Source organism: Lethenteron reissneri, chromosome 22, assembly GCF_015708825.2.
Source record: "Lethenteron reissneri isolate LAM-NWPU_2019-01 chromosome 22, ASM1570882v1, whole genome shotgun sequence".
NCBI lineage: Eukaryota > Metazoa > Chordata > Hyperoartia > Petromyzontiformes > Petromyzontidae > Lethenteron > Lethenteron reissneri.
The window spans coordinates 13,662,103-13,688,748 of NC_083800.1; the positions used below are offsets into that span (position 1 = coordinate 13,662,103).

Here is a 26,646-nt window from a genome sequence, read left to right on the forward strand (position 1 = left end):
GTAAAGTCACGTATAAAAATAAAATATTAAATTAAATAATAGCATACGACGTTTCGATTGCAACACAAGCAATCATCATCAGGTATAATGAAATAGCGACATAGAATATAACCAGAAAACTATAGACAGACATATAAGCAGACAGATATCACCAAGATACATAGAGGCCACCCCACAGAGACGATCACCTCTCTCTGTACCTGGGTTGCTCTCTCTATGTATCTTGGTGATATCTGTCTGCTTATATGTCTGTCTATAGTTTTCTGGTTATATTCTATGTCGCTATTTCATTATACCTGATGATGATTGCTTGTGTTGCAATCGAAACGTCGTATGCTATTATTTAATTTATTATTTTATTTTTATACGTGACTTTACCGAAAAAACCAAAGAATAAGTCATCATAGTCAACCAACGGCACTCGAGTCTGTTCTGTGACCTCCTGTCAGCAAGCCTACGATACTTCAAGTGGCCTAAAAGTGAACATAGCCTGGCGCAAGCACCATCGTGACGGCACTGTCACTTAGTGGCGAATGGCGGTTGTTGTTGTGTCCATCTCTATGTATGTATGAAATATGGAGGGCGGTAGACATCAGACGTCGATTTGAGTTAAATGTGGGGAAACTGGAGGTCTGTTACATGTCACCAAAAGGTTCATTGAAATAATAAAACAAAGTGATACTACCAGACAGCATCAGCTGTACGTTTAGATGTCAGGCTTCATATCCCTCTCCAATTATCACTCTATCCCACTAGCGACTAGCCACACTCTATCCCACTATCCCAAGACAATAGCTTGACCTGGTGTTTCATAACGCAGTTGCGGTGGGCTGTGCTAATGGCCTGCGTGTCCACGGAGCCAGCGGGCAACACTGGCTGTGATGCCCTCATCTGCCGCGCCAGGAGTTCCCGAGGCGCCCACGGGGGGTACGCGCTCACGTGACGGGTGCTGTGCATCCACGAGGATGCTTTGCTCTCTATGTATGTCTCTCTCCGTGTCTGTGTTTGTCTCTCTCTCTCTGTATATGTGTCTCTCTCCGAGCTTGCATTCACACATGATGACGGTTGCTTGTGTTGCAATCGAAACGTCGTATTCTATTATTTATTTTATTTTATTTCTAAGTGACTTTACCGAAAGAACCAAAGAGTAATGCATATACTGTCAGAGCATGTTTTTTGTTTGTATTTTCACCACAAGTATCTGTGGTTAATGCAGACATGATTCCTTGCAAAAGGTTTCACTTTGGTGTTTTAACATCGTAACACCTGTTTTTTTGCCGGAAAAAGGGGAAAACCTATTCTTATGGTATACAGAAGGTCTTGGGTTCGATCCCGACCCTGACGCCTACTGTATATTTGGAGATTGCATGTTCTGTCTCCCGTATACTTTTTCTCTGGGTATAAATTTCCACGTGAAAAGCCATTTAATTGGGCTATCATTTGTGGCCAGATCGCTTCTGAAAAAGAGCTATATATATGTGGGCTTTACTTGGTAAAAAAAAAGGTTAATTGTAAAATATATATAATAAATTTACATGAATACAACTGATTATGAATAAATATTAATCATTAAGGAGCAAAGGAAATACAGATCACTTGAATATCTACATGCATCTCATTCTATATAGAATTACCTTCCAGAACGTTCCACAACATGAGTACATCTATTTATTGCGCAACCTTCCAGAACACTGCATAGTGTGCATTGATTCAATTATCATTGCAAACATTCGCAGTACTTTAAACAGCACGTGATTATTTTAGCCATCTTCTCGAGGTCTTCAATGGGCGTACATTTAATTTCCTATCTTAACATTCATTTATTACCCTGTTAACTAACATAGCTGTTTAGCACGCAAGTCGCTTATCACAATTCGTTTTACTTGTTTCTATTCATTCAATCATGCATTGTGCGCAGGCCCCTGCAAAAGAGCACTTGGGCTGGCGTCTTCGCCCACTCACCCTTGGACAGGCACGCGAAGTGCTGCATTGCTTGGGACTTTGTTACATGCGTTTGTTCAGCACGATGCCCCAACGATTCTCCCAGCAATTCGAGTAACTTGTTTTGTACAATGATGATTATTTTATGATAATACATTTAATTCGTTTAATGTTACACAGACATGCGATATACAAAGGTATAAGCACACAATTTCTAGGACCAACAATGAAGGCAAAGAACAGAGGCTCCGATTTAACCCACGTAGACAACTGGGGTGAGCGCTGTTGGTAGGAATTTAGTTTCAAAGGTATGATGAAGTGGTGGGGTCAGCACTTTGCCACACTGGTGTTCATCGCTCCATTGTTCAGGCTTGTACCACCAATGTACAATGTACATAGCTAGCATTCAGTATGTGGGCTGCTGATATCCTACTCTACTATCACATGATCTTTCCCCGAAAGACTTCAAATAATTATATTCACATACATGTATGTGCAATCAGCATGCAAACCAGTTAACGCACTCCAAGTGATTTAGGAGAGTCATTAAAATTTTACACACTAGGTATTGTGAAGAGTTAAAATGTGGGAACATTAGTATTCATACACTTTCAATTACGATATTGTCCACACCACTGACTCAAAACGAAATATCACACACGTGTGCTGTATGCATACCGTGTGCCCATAAACGGTTCCTATACAAACATGTCCCTATTCCCGTGATGTCACGTTTGATAATGAATATGATATTGCCATTCCAAATATTAAGCATATTTTGAAGCTCGTAATGTTACAAAACAGGCACACTGATGTTACACTAAAAAATAAAGTTAATGTCTTGAATCTGTGTACTTGTAATATTCGCTTGTTAAAAATCTTGACCTTCACTCACAATTATATACATGTACAATATGTAAATACATACATGGTACACAAACCTTCATGAACCAAACACGCTTCAGGCAAAGAAGCCAGTTGCCTGCTCTGCCACTTTCTCGAATATCACCTGGGGATAAGAATGGCAAACTTTCAAGCAAAGCCTGAACTTGAAAACGCAGTTATGAAACGATTTGCAATTACATCATGTAAACAGGCAGCTCAGGCCTCGATAAACGGATTAAAGTCTAGTACATACTCTGGTGCTTCCACTGAACACACTGCGTAACTCAACTAAATAAATGACCACCAATAATGTATAATCAGCTCCTTGCAATTAATTCCTCATAAGTGTGTGGCGACGGATGCTGTATTTCTAGTGCATCACAGACACTTCTTATCAGCAGGAAAACAAAATGAGGGGAGTGATTTGTTTTTCTCTTCAAACCTAAGCCAAGACACTGGCACATCATCGTGTTTAAATCGTCAATACCGCTGCTCACGCTTTAGCATTTCCTCTCTCGGGCAATTGAAAACTGCCGTACTAATAAGGGCATGCAGCCTCACACGTGTGTATGCAGACATTGCAGATTGCACAGCACGTATATATTGATTCTTGTATTCTGATAATGACCACAAGTATTACATCAGCCAGTGTGTCAAATTGTGGTGAAAGAATGATGCAGTAATGTCTGCGGCTGATAATATGTTTCATTTTCCTTCGTACCAGAAAGGTCTTTTAAAAAATGTATCATATAAACTCAACATACAACTGTATACTCTCCATAGATGTGCGTCTACATATAGATGTCTACTTCATTACTGAAAATAACTTGACCATAGGAAGAATTACCAGAGAAAGGTTTATGGCAACAAACTAAATAACAAGCAAAAAAATATCACATGCTGAATAATTGTCACTGACAGGAAATAGATATTGACATTTTGGCTGACTGGCCCTCAGATTTCGAGTCTTAAAATACGTAAATAGATGGGTGGGGTAGGGCTGATGCTATTAATACAGTACCAGTCAGCAGCAGAGGGTTAGGAGTATTGCTAAATCAAGCAGATATTATACACTCAATGAAGCGCAGTGATTCCTCATGGGTTGAAGAAGAATGTCGATTCTACAAAAATCCATAAAGAAGGGACACCCGTTCGTCCTATCGTCTCCACCATTGACTCACTCACCTACAAACTGGCCCGATTTCTGTCAGAGACCTGACAACCATTCACTGGTAAGACCACCTCACCTGTCCTCAACTCAGCTCACTTGGTATCGTTAATTAAGGACATCTCACTATCTCCAGGTGATTTTCTCGTTAGTTTTGATATGGTCTCTTTGTTCACCAAAGTTTCTGTGATTGACACCATTGTAATCATTGAAGATTTGGTCCAACAAGGACTGAATGCTGATGTACCGGCCCTGGTGTGACACTGCCTCACCAATACATACTTCACCTAGAATTGAACATTCTACAAACAAGTTGAAGGTACCCCAATTGGTTCTCCCTTATCTCCAGTTGTAGCCAATGTTTTCATGGAAAAATTGAGACAGATCCCTTGCAGACATCCACTCTACTACGACCATCTTTGTGGAAGAGGTACGTAGATGACACGTTCATCATCTGGCCACATGGCCGACCAGCTCTGAACCAATTCCTCAACCACATCAATTTCATACACCCAGCCATCACATTCACCATGGAGGTAGAAAAGGATGGCAAGTTACCATTCTTGGATGTTTTAATTGAAAAGAGACCAGATGGCTCAATGGGACACTCTGTCTACAGGAAAGCCACCCATATGGATGCCTACCTAAAACCTGACTCCCACCACCATCCATCCCAGAAGAATTCCCTCATCAAAACTCTACACGATATAGCTCGATGTATTTCCGACCGTCATCACCTAGCCAGTGACCTGCAACACGTACACCAAGCTCTCAAGATGAATGGATATTCAGACCACACAATCCATAAAGCTATCACCCAAACCGTTGGGAAAGAACCATCTGAGGACCCATACATAGCAGGGGTAACAAAAAATATTTCCAAAATCATTAGCAAACACAAAATCCAGGTTCGATTTCACACAGTACATAAAATTCGTGATCTGATCCCATCTGTGAAGGATGTGATCCCTGACAGGCAATACCCTGGCATCAACAAACTAAGCTGTGTCTGCTGCAGAAGTTACATTGGGGAAACTAAGCGACATGTCTCGGACCGTGTTCGTGAACATAAGGCAGATCTGAAACACGGTAGGACCAATACCTCGGCTGTGGCTGATCATTGTTTTAATGTGGTGGGCTCACACGAAATAGATTTTTTCAAGACGAAGGTACTTTGAAAGCCCACTGGCTATCAACAAAGATTCGTTCATGAAGCCATCCATATATATAGACATAGACACAATTTCAACCAAGAACATGGGTACAAACTGAGCAATCATTGGAAGGATGTTATTAACCAGTTTAAGTCATAACTGGCTGTGATGTTTCCATCCTACCTTCCGATGTTAGTAGTTATTTTCGACTCTCTGGTTTTACATTAACAGGTTAAATGTCTTCACATTAACAGGTTAAATATCTCACAAACACAGCCACCGTTGCTCGTTTTCCTCGATGTGGCCGTGGCTCTGCGATCTTACATTGACATGCTAATGTCTCACAATACAATGGCCACCTCCACAGCTTCGTCGTCGAGGAGGTAGCTCTCCGATCTTACATTGACATGCAAATTTCTCACGTTAACGTCACTAGTCCTGCCCACCTCGCTTATGACCCTTGGGCTACCCCCATTTCAAACCTTTAAAAACATCCTGCCTGAGCAGCTTTCCTGCTATTTTTTCTCCTGATGATGATTGCTTGTGTTGCGATCGAAACGTCGTAGTTTTATTTTCTTTGAACCTATCTACGTGACTTTACCGAAAGACCCAAGAATATAGGTATTTTACAAGTTAATAATATGGAGAATTACTCACCAAAGTGTAATTAGCTTTCAGACTGCATCGCTATAGAAGTGTACATTATTATTTTTACATTTGGCGCTGTGTAGAAAACCAGAAAATATTACAGCACATAATGCAAATCTTAAAACTACCATGCAGTATGTGTAGAAACATGCATCGGTCATTAGGCTATTCAATTGTATGCTTAAAGCGTACGGAGCCATACACACATGTTCCTACATTGGGGTGCCTGCATAAACATCAACGAACGTCATTTTGACCACTATCTTAACGATAATCACAACGCTTATGAACTTACACTCAAACCCATACACTGTACACCAATGATCCGATCTATCATGCAGCGTGGCCAGCCAGGGGCTGGTACAAAAACAAGTTTCTACTTTTACAATTGTTTTCTTTAAAAGTCTGACAGATCATGAAGATTCAATATTGGCCAGCAGTGAATTCTATTTTTGTACAGCACAATATTTGTGACATTCATTTGTCAATTTCCAATCATTAGTCTCAAGGTGGAGAGGAATTTACAGATTTTACAAGATGCCATACTAGGATAAAAAAAAATGTAATGTTAAATCTAATAATAGTGTTTGGAAACCATCAGGCTCAACCGAATTAGAGGGATTTAGGGATGATTTAGCCAATTCTGCTTCCGAAAAACTGAAAATACAAAATAGTATTGAACCTGAATGATTATAGTTCGGTAAACTAAGAATAGAGAAATACAGACTACTATTAGGAAAACCATTTCCCACTTCAGCAAAGTGGCAATTTGAGGCATGTAGAATGTCTTTTTCACCAACAGAGTCGTCATTACTGAAAAAGACCAGCTGAAAGAGACCTTTTGAAAATGGCATCAAGGACAAAAGCACGGTCATTGACGACCTCTTGACCTTGACATTGTTAATTATTGACGAGTCCTATTATTTGAACATATAATAAAATTTCCCCTCGAGTGCAGCTGACACACGTGCAGCTGATTCTATCCCACAAAGTCTGTGCAATATAAACATTGCCACGAGATGCGATGGAGGGGAAAACGAGCCCCAGCTTGTGTGTGCTGTTCGGCCAGTCGACTGGGGCTCGATGGTACGTTGTAGGGGTGTTTGTGATCGCAGCACACCTCAATGGACTTACCCAGCGACATGCCTTACGTCCGCGAATTCTTTTTCACATTCACAAACAATTTGTACTCTCTTTTGCTCCAATATAGAGCATGAACCAAAACAAATCAGGATAAAGAGCATTTATCTGAAACAAACGAATACTGTGTTATATCAGGATATTTGGCAATCACGAAAAAAAATCATAAGTCATGAAAAATGTTGCCAAAGTATAGTGTTACTTTAGTGGAGAGATGAAGCTGCAGGAAATAAAAAATAACATAATTTATATAAGCCAATTAATGTGAATTATTATTACACTGATTAATGAATGGGGTGGGAGATATATCACTCGATACAACTACATTGCAATCAGGGTAAAATAAACTACTTGTTTAAACTGCTTTTGTATTAAGTTTTTTGTCCTTCCCCCGCACCTTCGATTAGCACGGTTGGCTACGTACGGTGCAAAATAAGTTTAACATACAAACAAACACAATTCCGGCCCAAATATATCATCACAAAGCATCGCAATCAACTAAAAAAAATACTGAAAGTGGAAAACATGTCCAAACGCATGGGAAGATGCATGTATTTAGAATAATTAAGATGTACGAAGAGATGCACACAATGATTACAGTAAAGCAAGTCCACAATATCGCAAGTATTAACAAGGGGGAATTTACTCTGGAATGACTTGAAAGGATGCATTTCTTGGAAATGGTAGCAAAACTGATAATTATGTGGGATTAGGTTTCAGAGCACTGGATTTCCTCAACCAATGGATTGATAATTACTCACGAAATTGCCTACATATAGCATGTACCAAGATATGAACAGCTGACATTTGAATGTGAATTCATGCTAACTTTTTCTGTCATGCCTGTAAATATCAAAGTCGGATTTTTTTTAACACGAAGAAATAATATTTTTTTTTAATATACTTTTTCCCATGGTGATGACTTTAATTAAAGACGAGTGTTCATCCAAGGGAAACCATCCAAGGTATATTTCTTGGAGGCATGAGGCTGAAAATAGCATGACACTACTGATTCAAGTGCCTGAGTAGAGCCACAATGCTAGGACACACCAACACCCTCCTTTCACTTTATAGAACTGTAATGGCAATAAGATACGTTCAAAATTATGATTATTTTCCATCAAACCAAATACACTTTTAATGCAATTGGCAACATATAATATAAATATACGTATATATCCATAATAAGAGGTTTTTTGGGTTAGATCTTGTAAATATAAATGTCGTTAAACCCACCACGGCCAATTAGTAAGTTTTGTCACGTAAACAAAACATGCCCATTTGTTGGTCGCGAAACCCTATGTGTTAACTATATGTATAGAGGCAATAATGAAGGGAATATAATGGCTACATCAAAATGGTGCAATCGATTGTGCAAGCGTTATTGTGATTCAGTTCGCTGCAATGATGTTTGGGTACAGGTTCGCAGAAGAGTGTTGCGCTGATACAACACGTTTTTCGTCTGTTTTACGTAATTCTCAACGAAATTATGTCATGCTGGTGAAGTATGCACAGATCAGTACTATTTTTCAAGCCAAGTGGGATCGTTGGCAATGTTAAAATGTGTATATATCCTGTATGTACAAATGTGTGAACTTTGTTTTGTAATCTTAAAATGCAATTGTTTTTCGTGATCATAATAGGAAGCAAGCATTTTCCTAATGCCAAGAGGCACGGAATAAATAGTTTAACGGCACAAGCTATGGTGACACGCAACATCACCAAATATGTAGAATTGTGTGGTGTAATAACCCCCCGTAATGGGTAATTCAGGAAATGTTGAAAATTGTAAACATCAACTCCTGACATAAGCTACTGTAATGGGTTCCAGTCTGGAAGAGGTTTCAATATTGTGGACAAAACAAAACTTATATATGTTGAGGGAAAAAAACTAGGCTTTAGTCCTTACGTCAAGATTGAATTTCACTGGTGGCCGATGCCAGGGCCCACTCTCCATAACAGTGGAGTCTGACGGTGGCCACTAGGTGAACAAATAGTTTAAGGTACAGCAAAAATGTGTGTTGTAAACACTTAGCCAATATGAGATTTGTTTTGATGGAATTATATAAACAAACATGAATGTGACATGGGGCAGTGTAACGTGGCCCAGTGATAGGTAGGGCATTCACTGCTTGCTGGAGAGGTACGCGGTTTGATACCCGGTGGCCTCCATGGTTAATACTGCGGCTGTATTCACCATAGAACAGCACGCCGTCTGACTCACAGTGGACGTTAAAGATCCCCGTGTCATCGTTTAATAGGAGGCCATTGAGTGCTGGCGTCATGGTCTAAAGTTTGCAAAAAAAAATACCTGAAAGTTTCTTAAACGGGATGATACACAGGAACATCGCCCACCTACTATGAAACAGCCGCAGGCTGTGAAACAAAGTGGCTTCGCGATAGCCTAGCACTCTAAGAATTGTGTGAATATTCAAATGTACCCAAGTATTACACTATGTAACGTAACACAGTTTTTGTTCCTGGGTAGTAAGTGTAATTTCCGAATTGCTTATGCTTCAAAAGTATAGAAAATGGCTATTATTCCCAACAAACTTTGCTTTTGTGACCAGGACAGTGATATTTTGAAATTCACCAATTTTCAATGAGAAAACGGGCGAAATTTCGTATTTTCATTACATTAATTCATTAAAAAAACACATTAATCAAAATGTACATGTATTTATACTAAAGTAATAAAAAAATGACTACAAAAGATTTAGAAGTGAGTAGTTTTTCAAGATTTAACATTATACTGTAAATAACTTTCACGAATCAGCCCCCAAATGTAGTCTCCCACCATGTTCTCGTTATACTGTCCTTGCTCCTCCGAGTACACTCCCATGTTCTCCTTGAATTTATCAAGATGAGCATCAAGGATATGGACTTTGAGGGATATCCTACAGCCCATTGTGTTATAGTTCTTCACCAGAGTCTCAACTAGCTCTACATAGTCTTCGACCTTGTGATTGCCCAGGAAGCCACGAACAATTTGCGACAAAGCTGTTCCAAGCCGCAATCTCTTTACTAGTGAGCTTCTTGGGGAATTCATTGCACTCCAGGATCTTCTTTATCTGTGGTCCGATGAAGACAATGGCTTTGACCTGGGCCTCAGACAGCTTAGGGAAGAAGTCTTGAAGGTACTTGAACGCTGCCGACTCCTTATCTACAGCTCTGACAAATTGTTTCATAAGACCCAATTTTATGTGCAGTGGTGGCATCAGCACCTTCCGGGGGTCCACCAGTGGCTCCCACTTGACGTTGTTGCTCCCCACAGAGAACTCGGTCTGCTGTGGCCAGTTCTGCCTGTGGTAGTGCGCCTTGGTGTCCCTGCTGTCCCAAAGGCAAAGATAGCAGGGAAACGTGGTAAAACCGCCTTGGAGACCCATAAGGAATGCCACCATTTTGAAGTCTCCGATAAACTCCCAGCCGTACTCATCATACTTCAAGGCGTCCAGCGAGGTCTTGATGGTGTTGTAATCCTCTTTGAGGTGCACCGAGTGAGCCAGGGGAAGAGACGGGTACTTGTTACCATTATGGAGCAGCACTGGCTTTGAGGCTCCTGGATGAGCTGTCAATGAAGAGGCGCCACTCATTTTCGTTACAGGCGATTCTGATTGCCTCGAACAGACTGGTCACATTGTGGCAGAAGCCCATCTTGACAGGTGAAGAAACTGCAAAAAGGTTGGTGATGCTTCCTCTGATCTGCGACTTGCACACTTTCATCTAACAAGTTCCACTGCTTGAGGTTAGACGTCAAAAGCTCGGCATTGGACTTGGTGAGTCGTTCAGGTCCTTTTTGGTTGGTGGAGGGTTTCTCTCCTCAGCTCCACCTCTGAAATTTGCATCTGGATCTACGTCTTCCTCACTCTCTGACTTGCTGCTCTTCTAAAGACGGCTGCTCTCTCTCTGGAGAAGTGGGTACGGGGAGCTCATGGCAGTGTGGAACTGGGGCAATGGATGAAGGAAGGTCCGGATACGTGATAGCAGGTGCATTCTTGCCAGTCCGACGTTTGGAAGGGTCCACCATGCAGAAGTAGCAGTTGCTTGAGTGGTCAGTGGGTTCCTGCCAAATTATTGGGATAGTGAACTTCATGGCTCTCTTTTCCCCTCTGTACCATCCTACAAAAATACATTTATTTCACCCATGACAAATGTGTAAGAGATTCTCGCAACATTTTTAATATATGAAAAAATGTTCAATAAAATTGAAAATTGTAAAACATTTTTAAATTGAAAACTTTTACAATTTCAAATTTTTTTGTAAATTTTATAACATAAAATTCCGAGCAACAATTGTCCATCTTACCTTCCAGAGTTTTTTTGCATTGCTCGCAGGTGAAATGAGGTGCCAAGGGTTTGTCATGATCCCCGACAAGCATGTCGAAATATGCCTTGTAGGCCTCACACATCTCAGCAGATGCTTCCAGAAAGTACTTTTTCGCTCTTGTCTTGATAAATTGGCCGCAGACATAGCAAAATGTGTCTGCCGGATGCTTGCAGCCTCTTGATGCCATCTCAGAAAAATGCAGACATGTATCCACTGGGGCAGCTGGATCTAAACTGAACTGGAGAGCTAAAGGCCCCTGTATTTATACTAATATTACTGGAAAATTCTAGATTGTTATAGAAGTTACTCCAAATTTACTCAGCACTGAATCTATCTGGAATGTTCTGGAACATAGGTAAATTTCTAAATATCACTGTCCTGGTCACAAAAGCAAAGTTTGTGGGGAATAATAGCCATTTTCTCTATTTTTCAGGCATAAGCAATTAGGAAATAACACTTACTACACAGGATCAAAACAAATATAATATTTGTTACAAAGTGTAATTATTGCATTCATTACAAAAACAAAATATCAAAACTACAAAGATGGACTCGAAAGATAAACAAACAAAATATGTCCAGCAAGATGTCAAATCCAATCACAAATGCTATTGGAGGAACAGTGCTGGGAGGGAAGAAAATAATAAATGTAAGAAGACAGCTGCCTGCAGTAGATAATGATTATAAAGAGAAGAAATTTATATCAAACAGCAACAATATTGTGCGAAACTTGTTATATTTTATCCACAATATGCAAGCTATTATGAATGGATCAAAACGCAGTCAATCTTAATACATTTTACAAAAGACTAAGAATCTTTCAGACGGATACGTAAATACTCATCGTTGACATGAACTCCATTGGACATGAGATGAAACACGTTGGTCGGAGATGAAACAACATTCCGTGACAGGAATGTTGTATAGAAACAAATGTTCTTTGGTGGAATTGTTACTAAAAGGAATATCGACAGATGTACAAAATTAATGTTATATCTTATGTTATATAATAACTAGCAGAAAGTACCTGGCGTTTCCCAGGGAAAAAAGATATTTAAAAACTTATCTAAAAAACATAATATCTACATACACAATACGTGCCGCTTTTCTGTCCATTTGTCCGTCAATGAAATTATAAGAGGCTTGCAGAAGTCCAAAAATGTATAGAAACTGGGTGGTAAATAGTTGATCTAAAAGATTTCAAAAAATTGTCGACCTCTCAAAAAATATTTTTACCCCCGCATGAGTAGTATCTACAGTGAGGGAAAAAAGTATTTTATTCCCTGCTGATACTGTACTTTGCCCACTGACAAAAAAATGATCAGTCTGTAATTTTAATGGTAGGTTTATTTGAACAGTGAGAGACAGAATAACAACAACAAAATCCAGAAAAACGCATGTCAAAAATGTTATAAATTGATTTGCATTTTAATGAGGGAAATAAGTATTTGACCCCCTCTCAATCAGAAAGATGTCTAGCTCCCAGGTGTCTTTTATACAGGTAACGAGCTGAGATTAGGAGCACACTCTTAAAGGGAGTGCTCCTAATCTCAGCTTGTTACCTGTATAAAAGACACCTGTTCACAGAAGCAACCAATCAATCAGATTTTAAACTCTCCACCATGGCCAAGACCAAAGAGCTCTCCAAGGATGTCAGGGACAAGATTGTAGACCTACACAAGGCTGAAATGAGCTACAAGACCATCGCCAAGCAGCTTGGTGAGAAGGTGACAACAGTTGGTGCGATTATTCACAAATGGAAGAAACACAAAATAACTGTCAATCTCCCTCGACCTGGGGCTCCATGCAAGATCTCACCTAGTGGAGTTGCAATGATCATGAGAACGGTGAGGAATCAGCCCAGAACTACACGGAAGGATCTTGTCAATGATCTCAAGGCAGCTGGGACCATAGTCACCAAGAAAACAGTTGGTAACACACTACGCCGTGAAGGACTGAAATCCTGCAGCGCCCGCAAGGTCCCCCTGCTCAAGAAAGCACATATACATGACCGTCTGAAGTTTGCCAATTAACATCTGAATGATTCAGAGGACAACTGGGTGAAAGTGTTGTGGTCAAATGAGACCAAAATGGAGCTCTTTGGCATCAACTCAACTCGCCGTGTTTGGAGGAGGAGGAATGCTGCCTATGACCCCAAGAACACCATCCCCACCGTCAACCATAGAGGTGGAAACATTATGCTTTGGGGGTGTTTTTCTGCTAAGGGGACAGGACAACTTTACCGCATCAAAGGGACGATGGACGGGGCCATGTACCGTCAAATCTTGGGTGAGAACCTCCTTCCCTCAGCCAGGGCATTGAAAATGGGTCGTGGATGGGTATTCCAGCATGACAATGACCCAAAACACACGGCCAAGGCAACAAAGGAGTGGCTCAAGAAGAAGCTCATTAAGGTCCTGGAGTGCCCTAGCCAGTCTCCAGACCTTAATCCCATAGAAAATCTGTGGAGGGAGCTGAAGGTTCGAGTTGCCAAACGTCAGCCTCGAAACCTTAATGACTTGGAGAAGATCTGCAAAGAGGAGTGGGACAAAATCCCTCCTGAGATGTGTGCAAACCTGGTGGCCAATTACAAGAAACGTCTGACCTCTGTGATTGCCAACAAGGGTTTTGCCACCAAGTACTAAGTCATGTTTTGCAGAGGGGTCAAATACTTATTTCCCTCATTAAAATGCAAATCAATTTATAACATTTTTGACATGGGTTTTTCTGGATTTTGTTGTTGTTATTCTGTTTCTCACTGTTCAAATAAACCTACCATTACAATTATAGACTGATCATTTCTTTGTCAGTGGGCAAATGTACAAAATCAGCAGGGGATCAAATACTTTTATCCCTCAATGTAAATCTCGTCTGCGCGTGGTCTACTGCACAACAGTAGTATATGTTGACTCTATAGCAGTATCTACTGACTCTATAGTGATATCTACTGACTCTGCAGCAGTATATAGACTATTGTGGGAGCTACTGACTATAGTAGTAACTACTGACTATAGTAGTATCAAACAACTCTTTAGTAGTAAATACTGACTCTACAGTCTTCTTCTTCCTAGCGTTGTTCCCGCTGTGGCACAGGGTCCGCTTTTCGGCATTGTCTTCTCCATTTGGCTCGGTCCAGGGCATCTTCGGGGGATGCGTTGACCGTCTTCATGTCTTCTTTTATTCAATCCATCCATCGCTTCTTCGGACGTCCACGTGGACGGCGGCCCTCGAGCTCAATACGCATGGCAGTCTTGGCCACTGATGACTCTTCACTTAGCATCACATGGCCGTACCACCGAAGCTTTGCCTCAAGCATCTTGTCCGCAATGGGGCCCACACCAATCGCTTCCGAACGTCTTCGTTCATGACACGATCCCATCGAGTCATTCCAAGGCTCCATCTGAGCATCCTCATCTCCATGGTATGGAGGGCTTGTTCATGTACAGTTGTGGCTGGCCAGCACTCGGATCCATAGAGTGCCACCGGTCAGACGATGATCTTGTAAATTGTTCCCTTCAGCCTATCCGGCATTTTCCGATCACAGAGCACTCCGGTGACTTGCCTCCACTTCATCCATGCCGCATTGACTCGTGACCTCACATCAGTCGTGATGCTTCCATCTGAGCTGATGGTGGAGCCCAGGTACTTAAAGTCCGTCACTTTCTTCAGATCTTCTCCGTCAATGCTGATGGTGCCGTCGGTTTGGGGGCCACACTCCATATACTCCGTCTTTTTGATGTTGAACCTCATCCCGTTTTCGTCCAAACGTTCCTTCCACAGGCGCGTTTATCTTTCCACATTTCCTCTCTCTTCATCTGAGAGGAGGACGTCATCTGCATAGAGAATTGACCATGGCAGGGGCGTGTGCAGGTCGGCAGTGATCGTGTCCATGCACAGGATAAACAGGAGTGGTGACAGGGCTGATCCTTGGTGCACTCCAACGCTGATGGGAAATGGCGGTGATATGCTCACTGCGCACCTGACTGCACTGGTGACGTTCTTGTATAGGAGTTGCACCCAATGCACGTAGATTTCAGGGACTGTATGGGATCGAAACGAGTGCCAGATGAGGTCGTGGGGGACCCTGTCAAATGCCTTTTCAAGGTCGAGGAACGACACGTGCACAGCTTTGTTCTTCTCTCTGTGCCTCTCCAGCAGGAGCCTCGCCACGAATATGGCGTCCGTAGTGCCACATCCTTTGACGAAGCCGCATTGGTTGGGTGATAGGGTGATGATGTTTCTAATCCTCGTGTCCAAAACTCGCTCAAAGATCTTCATCGCATGACACAGGAGCTGGATTGGTCTGTAATTATTATTATAGTAGTATCTACTGAATCTATAGTCGTATCGATTGACTCGATTGTAGTATTTACTGACTATAGTCATAACTACTAACTCTATAGCAGTATCTGCTTACTCTATGGCAGTATCTACTTACTCTACAGTAGCATCTACCGACTCTGCAGTAGTATCTCCCGACTTTACAGTAGTATCTACCCGAATCTACAGTAGTATCTACCGACGCTATAGTCGTATCTACTGACTTTATAATAGTATCTATAGACTCTATTATATATCATGGGACCTTTTTTGCCAGTACCAAAATATGATCATAGGTTTTTCACCTTTTTTCTGGCAACAAAACAGGTGTTAAGATGTTAAAACACCAACATAAAACCTTTTACAAGGAATCATGTCTGCATTAACCACAATGCTTGTGGTCAGAATGCAAACAAAAAAAGATACTCTGATAATATATGCATTGTCCTTGAAACTGATTGTTCCACACCAGAGACAGCTTTCTTTTGAGCCTCGTCTCAAACGGTGTTAGACCAGAGGACGCCAAAAGGCATACAGAGTAATGAGCTTGGGGTGAGCATCTACATCCTGGAAAATATCATGGGGAAAAGTGGGGATTACCTTGCTGAGGCTGCTGTGCCTCAAATATTGGAGGAAGAAGTAACCCCCTGTGAGTGGCTGGCTGAGGTGCCATCTGTTGAGGAAGTACTGAAGGCACCAGGCAGAGATGCTGAGGGAGGGTGGCGTTTCTGCACAGACTGCCCGACATGACAGCAAGTTGGCACAGGTGGCACATCGGCCACTCATCTCAGTAAGTCGACCTATGGCACCTGGGTCTGCCCGTCATCTCCTGCTAGCGGGCATTCGACACTTCATGTAGCCTCAACGTGCACATAGCCTGGCACAAGCGCCGTGGTGGCGTCACCGTCACTTACTGGCGAATGGCGGGTATTGGTATTGGTCTTCCCAACAGACCCCCTTCGTAAATCGGGGACTGCCCAAATCCTGGCGGAATGTTCCACGGGTTCCTGCTCGTTATTAAATGACAACCCAAAGGGAGGGAAAAAAATGATGAACATAATGCACCTCAGCTAAGCGTGAATGAGAAAATCTAGCTTGTTAAAGACCACAAACATTGGCCCAAGTGCACAGGTCTCATATCGAGTTGTAAATGAAATGCGTCTCATACTAGACGGGTTGCTGCCATAGGTCTACGTCAATGTTTTCTCCAGGGGCACTGCTGGGGATCCTCAGCTGTCTGTGAAAATGACATTCAGTATTTCATACAAAAGCTGACCACAACAATTACTGACTTGTCAGCGATCGTGCAACAGCAGCAGTGAGCGAGATGATGCATCGATGCTTTAGGTACAAAAGATAGAAAATAAGGAAAAACTATATTTGTGTAAAGACGCAATCTACTGCAATGATAGTTGATAGCCCTTCATCAATATACTGCTCGGTGGAATCCTCCCCACACTTTGCCAGTCATGGTGTTATTTTACCATACTTCACCACGTTGGTCAGTATGACTCGGTGAAGGGGAGAGGCTCAGAGCCAGTGCAGACACCACATAGCTGTGGCCAGGAATTGAACTCAGGATTTAGAGTTAACAGTGCAATATACTAATCACTGTGCCACCGTTCCAATTCAGTCATATAATTTAAACTAGTTTTATTCTTAAACACCTTCCTACCATTAGACGAGTTGAAAAAATACAGCCATGTTAGATTTAGCATTACCAGGACTACCATGTCACCTCACCCATCCAATGAAATTCACGTTGCAAGCGGCATGAAGCTGAATTTGTTACTTAATAAAAGTTGCTTGCTGCAGAGCCCAGTGAAACGTCCATTTACCCATGTGTGAGCACTGGTTAAAGGGAATGTGTACACCAATGTTATTTTCAGTTGCAATATTACATGCAAATTGCACCGTTTATCTTCAGATTGTGGTATTCCAGCTTGAGAGACGAAAGTGCCGTCTGTCACGTGTGCCCCGCGTGACACCAACTCGCCCCGTTCTTAATAATTTGGACTCTGCTCATTGCAATCGTCTTTGTTCTTCCACCTTACTTATACAGCACTTGTCCAAAGGGTAATTTTCCATGCAAGATGCCATAATGGGATACACAGTCGGTGGCTAAGTACCCAAGTAGACATTCATTCCTTGACGACATCTGGGTATCAATTGTGCATATATAAAATACTGTGGAAAATTCATGGGTACCATCTTATGCGGTCTCTCCAACCGTATGTTTACAAAAGCACATTAAATATTGTTTATGCCAGGAGACAATACTGTCACTACTTATGGGCTGCTTTATGGGCAGCGAATGTCTTTCAAATTATGAAGACACTTTTACCCACACGTGCCCACAATTATGGAAATATCCAATGGCATTGAACATCTGGTTTGAAACACGTAACATATGAAAGACAATTCAGAGGCAGCCCTGATCAATGCTAGCACATGCCTCATACAAGTGTAGTAGGTTCCAGGAGACTTGGACAATGTAGTTGGAGGCACACTTATTTATTAACTACAATGTACATAACAGGCCGAGATGTACAACACTCGAAGGGGTATCGGCCCCTTCACCCGTCTAACAGGGAGATCACACAATCTATGTCATGGCTAGCCTACTCCTAGGTCCTCCACTACAGGGCTAGGGGAGGCTAGCTAACCCAGCTCTGGTTAAGCTGGGATTACGGCACCCTGAGTTCCTAGAACAGCTCTTACAAGAGCATCGGCTCTGGGCTCTTGGGGCCACGCCACTGGCTTGCCCTGGTCGGTCCTGAGAAGGACAGCGATCCAGCAGAGTCCCAGGGCCTATCTAGCCGGTCTTCTTGCTTCGCTGGTTAAGGCTGAACACTGAACCCCGAGCCCTCCGGCTCACCGCCTTATATAGCAACTCCCCCATTGAGGGGTGGGGCCGTGGGGGATCCCAGCGCCGTGTTAGCCCCCCAGGCTAAACGGTGCGGACGTGGATGTAAGCACCTCTTGGCGTACGGGAATAACCACGCCCAGTGTGGTTGTTTGCCCTCCCGTAACACCTCTACACAAGTAAGTGAAACAAGAGCACAAACACATATGTGACATCCCCGGTATTGGACGAACAAACACAATTCACATTGATAATTGGTTCTTTACCCTTCTATCTGGCAACAAAACTGACACCTTTTTGCAAGGAGTCATGTTTGCATAGACCGCAATACCTGCAGTCATAATACAAACAAAAGAACATAACTCTGATAATGTGCACTGTCCTTGAAGTTGATTGGTCCACACCCGAGACAGCTTTCCTTCGAGCCTAGTCTCATATGGGTTGGACCAGATGACGCCAAAAGGCGCACAACTCAAGGACAATGCACCATCAGAGTATGAGAGCTCGGGGCAAGCATCTACACTATGGGGACCTCATTTGCCAGTAAAAATATGATAATTGGTTCTTTACCCTTCTATCTGGCAACAAAACTGACACCTTTTTGCAAGGAGTCATGTTTGCATAGACCGCAATACCTGCAGTCATAATACAAACAAAAGAACATAACTCTGATAATGTGCACTGTCGTTGAAGTTGATTGGTCCACACCCGAGACAGCTTTCCTTCGAGCCTAGTCTCATATGGGTTGGACCAGATGACGCCAAAAGGCGCACAACTCAAGGACAATGCACCATCAGAGTATGAGAGCTCGGGGCAAGCATCTACACTATGGGGACCTCATTTGCCAGTAAAAATATGATAATTGGTTCTTTACCCTTCTATCTGGCAACAAAACTGACACCTTTTTGCAAGGAGTCATGTTTGCATAGACCGCAATACCTGCAGTCATAATACAAACAAAAGAACATAACTCTGATAATGTGCACTGTCCTTGAAGTTGATTGGTCCACACCCGAGACAGCTTTCCTTCGAGCCTAGTCTCATATGGGTTGGACCAGATGACGCCAAAAGGCGCACAACTCAAGGACAATGCACCATCAGAGTATGAGAGCTCGGGGCAAGCATCTACACTATGGGGACCTCATTTGCCAGTAAAAATATGATAATTGGTTCTTTACCCTTCTATCTGGCAACAAAACTGACACCTTTTTGCAAGGAGTCATGTTTGCATAGACCGCAATACCTGCAGTCATAATACAAACAAAAGAACATAACTCTGATAATGTGCACTGTCCTTGAAGTTGATTGGTCCACACCCGAGACAGCTTTCCTTCGAGCCTAGTCTCATATGGGTTGGACCAGATGACGCCAAAAGGCGCACAACTCAAGGACAATGCACCATCAGAGTATGAGAGCTCGGGGCAAGCATCTACACTATGGGGACCTCATTTGCCAGTAAAAATATGATAATTGGTTCTTTACCCTTCTATCTGGCAACAAAACTGACACCTTTTTGCATTTGTGCACATAATCACACATTTATACACAACTAAAATCAGTTACGCAAGTACACACTTACATACAGCAGCCCCATAACGTTGGGGGGCTGGAGGAGGAAGAACCTCCCCTCCTCCTGTTGAAGGATCGTCCCCCCTTCCACGTCATTACAGCCATGTCAACAAAAATGTTGGTTGGATGGGGCAGGACAAAATACAGTCATTAGTGCAAATAAGTGATGGACGTCGCAGCCCATCCCGCATTTCAAAATCTTTATTTTTATCCTGGAGGAATCCAATGAGCTGTATGAAGCTCATGTTCACAGATGTACAGTAGGGGCGTGTCACCAAGGTACAACAACAACGCACAAACAATACAAACAAATAATACAAACAAACAATACACAAACACCATAGGAGTGAGATTGCACCCTTCTTTTAAATATGGGCAAGCTGCAGGGTTCACATATTTGATGTCACAGTAAATATACATGTTCCATATCGTGGGACCTTTTTTGCCAATATCAACGTGGGAAAAAAAGAATAGGTTTTTACCTTATGTGGCAATAAAACAGGTGTTAAGATACCTTTTCCCCAAAGGTATCTATTTGGTGTTATTGCTGGAAAGGATGACATTCTTATTCATCATACGTTGATACTGGCAAAAAAGGTCCCATGATATAGCTGTTAAACCCAAGCTATGAATCTTCTGATACGTGCATTGGCTTTGTACGATTCACCTTTTGGCGTTCTCTGGTCTGACAATGGTGAGACTAGGCCATAAAGAAGGCTGTCTCTGGTGTAGTTCAATCAGTTTCAAAGACAATGCATATATTATCAGCGCATGTTTGTTTGCATGTTCACCACAAGTACGGGTGGTTAATACATACGTGATTCCTTGCAAAAGATATATATTTGGTGTTTGAACATCTTAAGCCTAGTCTTATTTTTTAGATATATCCTATGTAACCTTATTATCGGATATAGTTTGACAAAAACGTAGCCTGAGTTGGCAGGTTTGGTTTGTGCAAACCTCAATACCACCGCTCTCTATACACGCCGAGTAGACACATACTTTACATTTATTTTGTATGTATTTACGCATGCGGAACTTATTTTGCACCGTACATAGCCCACCGTGATAACCGCACCAAGGAATTGCATAACACTGAGTCAATATAGGGGAGGCTCATGCTAATTTCAGATACCATGTACCACTGGTATTATGCAGGGACAGGAATGTTAACTGGGTTTCCTGGATTACACAAACAGAACTCTGAGTACCATAGTCAGAATTTAGTTGATTCTGGTCAGGCGGATCAGCAGTCAGAGCCCTGAGCACCACTGCATTTGAATCTGAGTGAGTTCTAAAGTGAAGAGATTTTATTGGTCTGCTAAAAATATCATCATATATGTGCTTCAATTCCATAGCGGAGGGTTAAAATATACGTTTGAGTGGAATCTGGTGGACTCTCTTTAGTAGAGCACACGTGCCTTAAGAGTGTGGACACAAATGTCACTTGAAGGGATTTCAGAAGCAGTACTGAGGGGGGGGGGGGCTCTGTCTGCGGGGCTTTCACTGACACACAAACGCACACCGCTCTGTGCGAGCTGCAGTGGGGCATTTCATCTCACGGCGCGATGCTGAGAGCACAATTAGAATAACGTTATAGGGAAAAGAGAGAAATATGAATGCACTTGCTATACGAATGTAGTATTGGAGTGTATTAAAAAAATATATATAGATAATACAACTTGCATATTTGCCACAATTGCCACAATGAATGGTTAGACATTTAAGCCATAATGCTAGATAAACTCTCAAATATTTTCTTGCTTGCAATCGCCCGTGTTGGTACATTTCTTAGTTGTTCGAAAGATGTATGCTTAGTCATCGCTGGGTTATTTTATTGTGCTTGATGTCCCTTGCCAGTGCAAGGTTTCTTTTTAATCATGCACAAATGATAAATAATATCTCATTTATTATTTGCTTATGAAACAAAAATGTACGTCCTCGATTGCTGTGTTGTGGACGTAATGCTGATGTACAATGTAAAAGCCAAAGAGCAACAATACCTGATGACTAGGTTTAGTTTAATGTGGTCACGTAAATTGGAATTCTCAAAGCAAGCAAGTGCACATTACAACACAATAACGGATAGGCACAAGATTGAGAGTGCAATTTTAATTATACTGTTTCATCTATATTTTTTACATTTAGTTTTTTCTCATTTGGGTGAAGAAACGTGTATTTTTTGCTGGAAAATTTGAAAGATGTTTAACATTTCCCCGAAGTCATGCAAAATATGCTGAAGTCGGAAATGCGAAGGGAAATATTTCTAATGTGTTTTTCACCACATTCATTCAGAACACGTTTTGTAAATAATGCATTGTACATAACGCACATGCATCATATTTATGTTGATGTGCACACAAGGATGCAAATATGTAGTGGTAATCATTTCTGTTTTCAACTTTACCGATTGACATTAAAAAAAACTATCTTGGCATGATTTTAATCTCGGAATACATTTTCTCTGCAAAAACACCGATCGGCGGGATCATGCTGTAATGTGCCCAGCGCCGACCATTCCCATGACCTCTATATCTCTGAAGCTGATAGAAGAACATTCATTAGTCATGTGTTAGGAATTTAAACACTCTTCTTTTTTTAATTAAAATGGAATCAAATCTCGACACTTTCACTAATACCGAAGTTTGTACTCGACTCTTCAGTTAAAGTTGTACAAGTAAATAATTACCTGTGCATTAATTACAATCTATACATGTCTGCAGTAGCATTATGTCCCTCGTCATGTTAATTCGTATGCGTCCAGCATCAATTACTCATTCCCTCCATTCCAAAATGCATAATATTTCCTACAAAGAATGGAAGCTCATATTTTCTTTATTCAATGAGGATATCCATCACCTGGAAAAATGTTTACAGCCCAAAACAAAACGCTGTATCAAATAATACAATTGAACAACATCTACAATGCTTCAGATAAAAATATGCATTATCCTTTCAAATGTGCAGCAAAGATGGTAAGCGTGCCATCAATCAGAGTGTGGTTGGAAGACAGAAATAGAGAAAGGTTGTCCACAAGATAGTTTAAGGTCATTAAATCCTCTCAGCTACCTGGAAACCATGACAATTGGCATTGCAGAATTTAAAGGACTCGTGTGTACCACATTTACTGCATATTCCATCTGTTGCTCTCAGCATTATTTTACCGAGAGTGGTGTGACACTAACGACAACAATTTTATTACAATTAAAATGTCAAATTCCGAATGGCATCCTTTACACGCTAAGATTTATTCAGGGAATATATCTTCTTGTGTGGATTTTGGCATTCAATAAACAAGGAAGAGACGGCATGCATATGCATGGTTTCTGTAATGGTTGGCAACATGTTTATCCTCAAACGTACTATTTTGTTTAATGAATCGTATTACCTGCTATGACATAGGGCTAATAAATGTGGACATTAAATGGAGAATGTGGAGAGTGAGCACGTAATGGAAAGTGTTCAAAACTAATTTTTTTAAAGAAGCTTGGAGAGATGCACGACGGGAATTAGACTGAGACAGAAAGAGGAACATGTGGATTCGAGAACATACACGTATTATTTTATTATATGTTCATGCTGTGTTCTATGATATTTTTCCTCATTCTTTTCCAATCGTTTAATTACTCAAAAGGTTGATGAAATGAGTACATATCTGAAGAAAGAGAAGAGCAGTTGTCACATACAAGAACGGGCTCTTTCCAGTGGAATGTGGAATTCCCACCAACGGCAAAAACAAGTGCCAATCCCATGCTTGTTTGAAATTAACTTTGCTACCCACAGGCAGCCTCCTCAGAAGGCTTCATCTTGCTAAAAGAGGCCTACAACAGATAACAAGGTGAAGGTGCAGCCCTGTAATCACTTTCTAATGCCACTCCTGGCAGAAGGCCTCATACACTTACAATTTACCCGACTGCAGTATGAATGGGCCGATGGACCCATTCATACTGCTGAGTAGACAGAGGCGGGGAGATTTAATAGAAGAGATAACGAAATAACCAATGGCATTGTGTGAAACAGATGACACTGAGTAACATTAATCTTGCAGACCCTTAATAAGTGGCTGACACAATAGAGCCCACAACACAAAAACCCAGGGTAGTTATTTTCCTAGCTTCTTTACTGTAAAACTGACTTATTCCCATATTGTGGGAGGTGGAATGGGTCGCCACTCTCGGTAAGAGCCTCAAGAGCTTCCCATACAAGCCATGCCCTCACGGCATGTTCACCGGGATTCTGCTGCCGTTAGCGCCACCGTAACCCAGCCCAAATCCCGCTCAGTGTGGAATGAGCACTGCAGTGATGGAATTGGCTCTGAAGTGCCAAATAGTCCCTATATGATTTCGAAATTACAAGATTTGGGCTGTATTTTTTCACGTAAAAAACAGCCGTCATTTCACTAGAACATGTGCAAATGATGGCCAACATGGCTACATGAGTCTGACCTTCCCTCTTGAAGGTCATTTTACACTTTTCTGTGGCTGGCCATATAGGTTGCATAAGAAGAAATTTGCTCGTTGTTCCAGCCGAGATGACATTCCAACTAATTTACGGCAGCGTATTCATTCTCACACGCGGCAAGAAATTAACGTGTCTGTGAATATTTTAACCGGTTTGATCAAGTGCCGTATGACAGTCCCTTAACCACAGTCTTCAACCGAAGAAGAAATGCCCCCCCCCCCTCCGTTCACAAGGGTTTTGGTCTCTCATATTTACACATGGCCCCTCGTTTTCACAACGAGTCTGCGGTACCTGAAGACGCGGTTCGGAGCATTGTCGTTGTACGCAATGTTGTTGAAGAAGACCTCCAGCTCTTGATCATTATCAAAATCGGCAGCGATGACGGTGCGGATCGCAGAGGGGGTGGCAAAGTCTTTGGTGGCCACGTTCTGAAAGAGGACGGGAACAGGAAAGAGTTTGCACATTACACACACACCGTTGATATTCTTAAGTTTTTTCGGTAAAGTCACGTAGGTACCGAAAAAACTTAAGAATATGAATCCTTGCAGTCACGAAAGCTTCAAATCTAGAACACACCGTTGATATACTCATTCTGTGTTGCTTCGCTAAAGCAGCATGCCTAATAATATAACACATCTATTGCACTGGCTTATACATACTGCAAGCTCTAATGTGAGGTACCCACACCTTTTGCCTGCAAAGGGCAAAATAAATTAACGTGTGATTCACAGGCCAATCTCATTCACAGCCAAGGATGGTGAATATTTGGTAAGTTCTACTTCCTATTATCTCTTTAAAGAAATGTTCTGTTGTGTTACTTTTTTGGCCCAGCTCTCTTTGCATTTTGTTTAATTCCCTTCAAGTGTCAAATGAACTAAAATAGTTATCTTAATGTTTGCTAAAAAGTCTCTGGAACAAAAGACATAGGGCAAATAGTAATATTCCATAATGCCCCATCAGTAAACATTACTTACATGTATTGACTGCACAATGCGGACAATATTACTAAAAAATGCAACACGAGGGTAATTTTCCAAATAATACTGCTGTGTTAGTCATGGGATACGGTACTATATTATGAAATGAAATACACATTTGTGATCTATATTTCTACACTCAGAGCAATACCATGAATTATCTAGAATTCCAAGTTACTTTTCCTCATACAGCCAGAATAAAGGACTCTTATGAATGAAGGACCTAAATGTTGAATGGAATAACAGACCCTTCCCGAGTCTCAGGATGCAAGACTACAACACCCTTGATATCTTAAGTTTCTGAGTTATTGTCCCAATTTCATGAAATCAGAATGCGACAACAACTAACACTTTACAAAGCATCTGTCTACCCCATGAGAGAGTACTGCTTCCACATTTGGAACAGTGGAACAGTCCATACCAACAGCACTTGACAGAATCAAACAAAAAGCAGTTCTACGTATAAATACTCTTGACTTGTCTGCCTCCTTTAATGCTTCACTTCTTTTCTACTCTGATGCCTCTCCGCGTCTTCTGCTGGTACGTTTACGATCGGTGCTCTTCTGAAATATCTCAAAATAGTTCCCTCATCCGTGAATCTACTCACGTCAACGTTCTATGTGTTGTCACGGAAACTGCATTTCCTTGCCTAATTGCTGCACCGATCCTGCTAACCACTGGAACTCGTTATCCACCTGTCTTCCCACCCGATTGCACTTTTGCGGCAGTGTTTATATCTGCTATCAATTGTCAACAGAAATTCCAAAAACAGGGATAGTGCACAGAACTTTTCGTCAGAAAACTTCGAACAAAAGTGGAACTCTTGTGGTTCTTGAGAATCGGAGCCATGAAATGTCATATAATTTATACATTTTGAGAAAATGAAATTAATAATAAAAAAAGGCTTCCCTTAAGGAGTAACGAGGCAGCTTGATTTTTTTTCAATTGCTCTGTAAAATGAGCGAGTGTGTGATCACTACGGTTTCCAGTGATCAATCACCACGAACATGGGTATTTTAAAAATGGCGTGAATGGTATGAGGATATTCCAACAATTACATTTTCCATGCACTTTAAATCTCACCTTGATGTCATTAAACTGTGTTCAGATGCATCTTTCAGAAAAAAAGTCTAATTGTCAAAATGCATAATGATTTTATCTGCTTTTAATGCACAACTCTCTATTTTTGT

At 41.5% G+C, this 26,646-nt stretch overlaps 1 protein-coding gene across 1 annotated transcript in view; it reads right to left on the reverse strand.

Moving 5' to 3' along the window:
• CRTAC1 (cartilage acidic protein 1) overlaps positions 1 to 26,646 on the reverse strand; it is a 502,395-nt gene that overhangs the window by 298,140 nt on the left and 177,609 nt on the right. Inside the window, exon 7 of the mRNA XM_061556622.1 lies at positions 24,771 to 24,907. Coding sequence (XP_061412606.1) covers positions 24,771 to 24,907 — 137 coding nt within the window. The remainder of the gene's footprint in view (positions 1 to 24,770; positions 24,908 to 26,646) is intronic.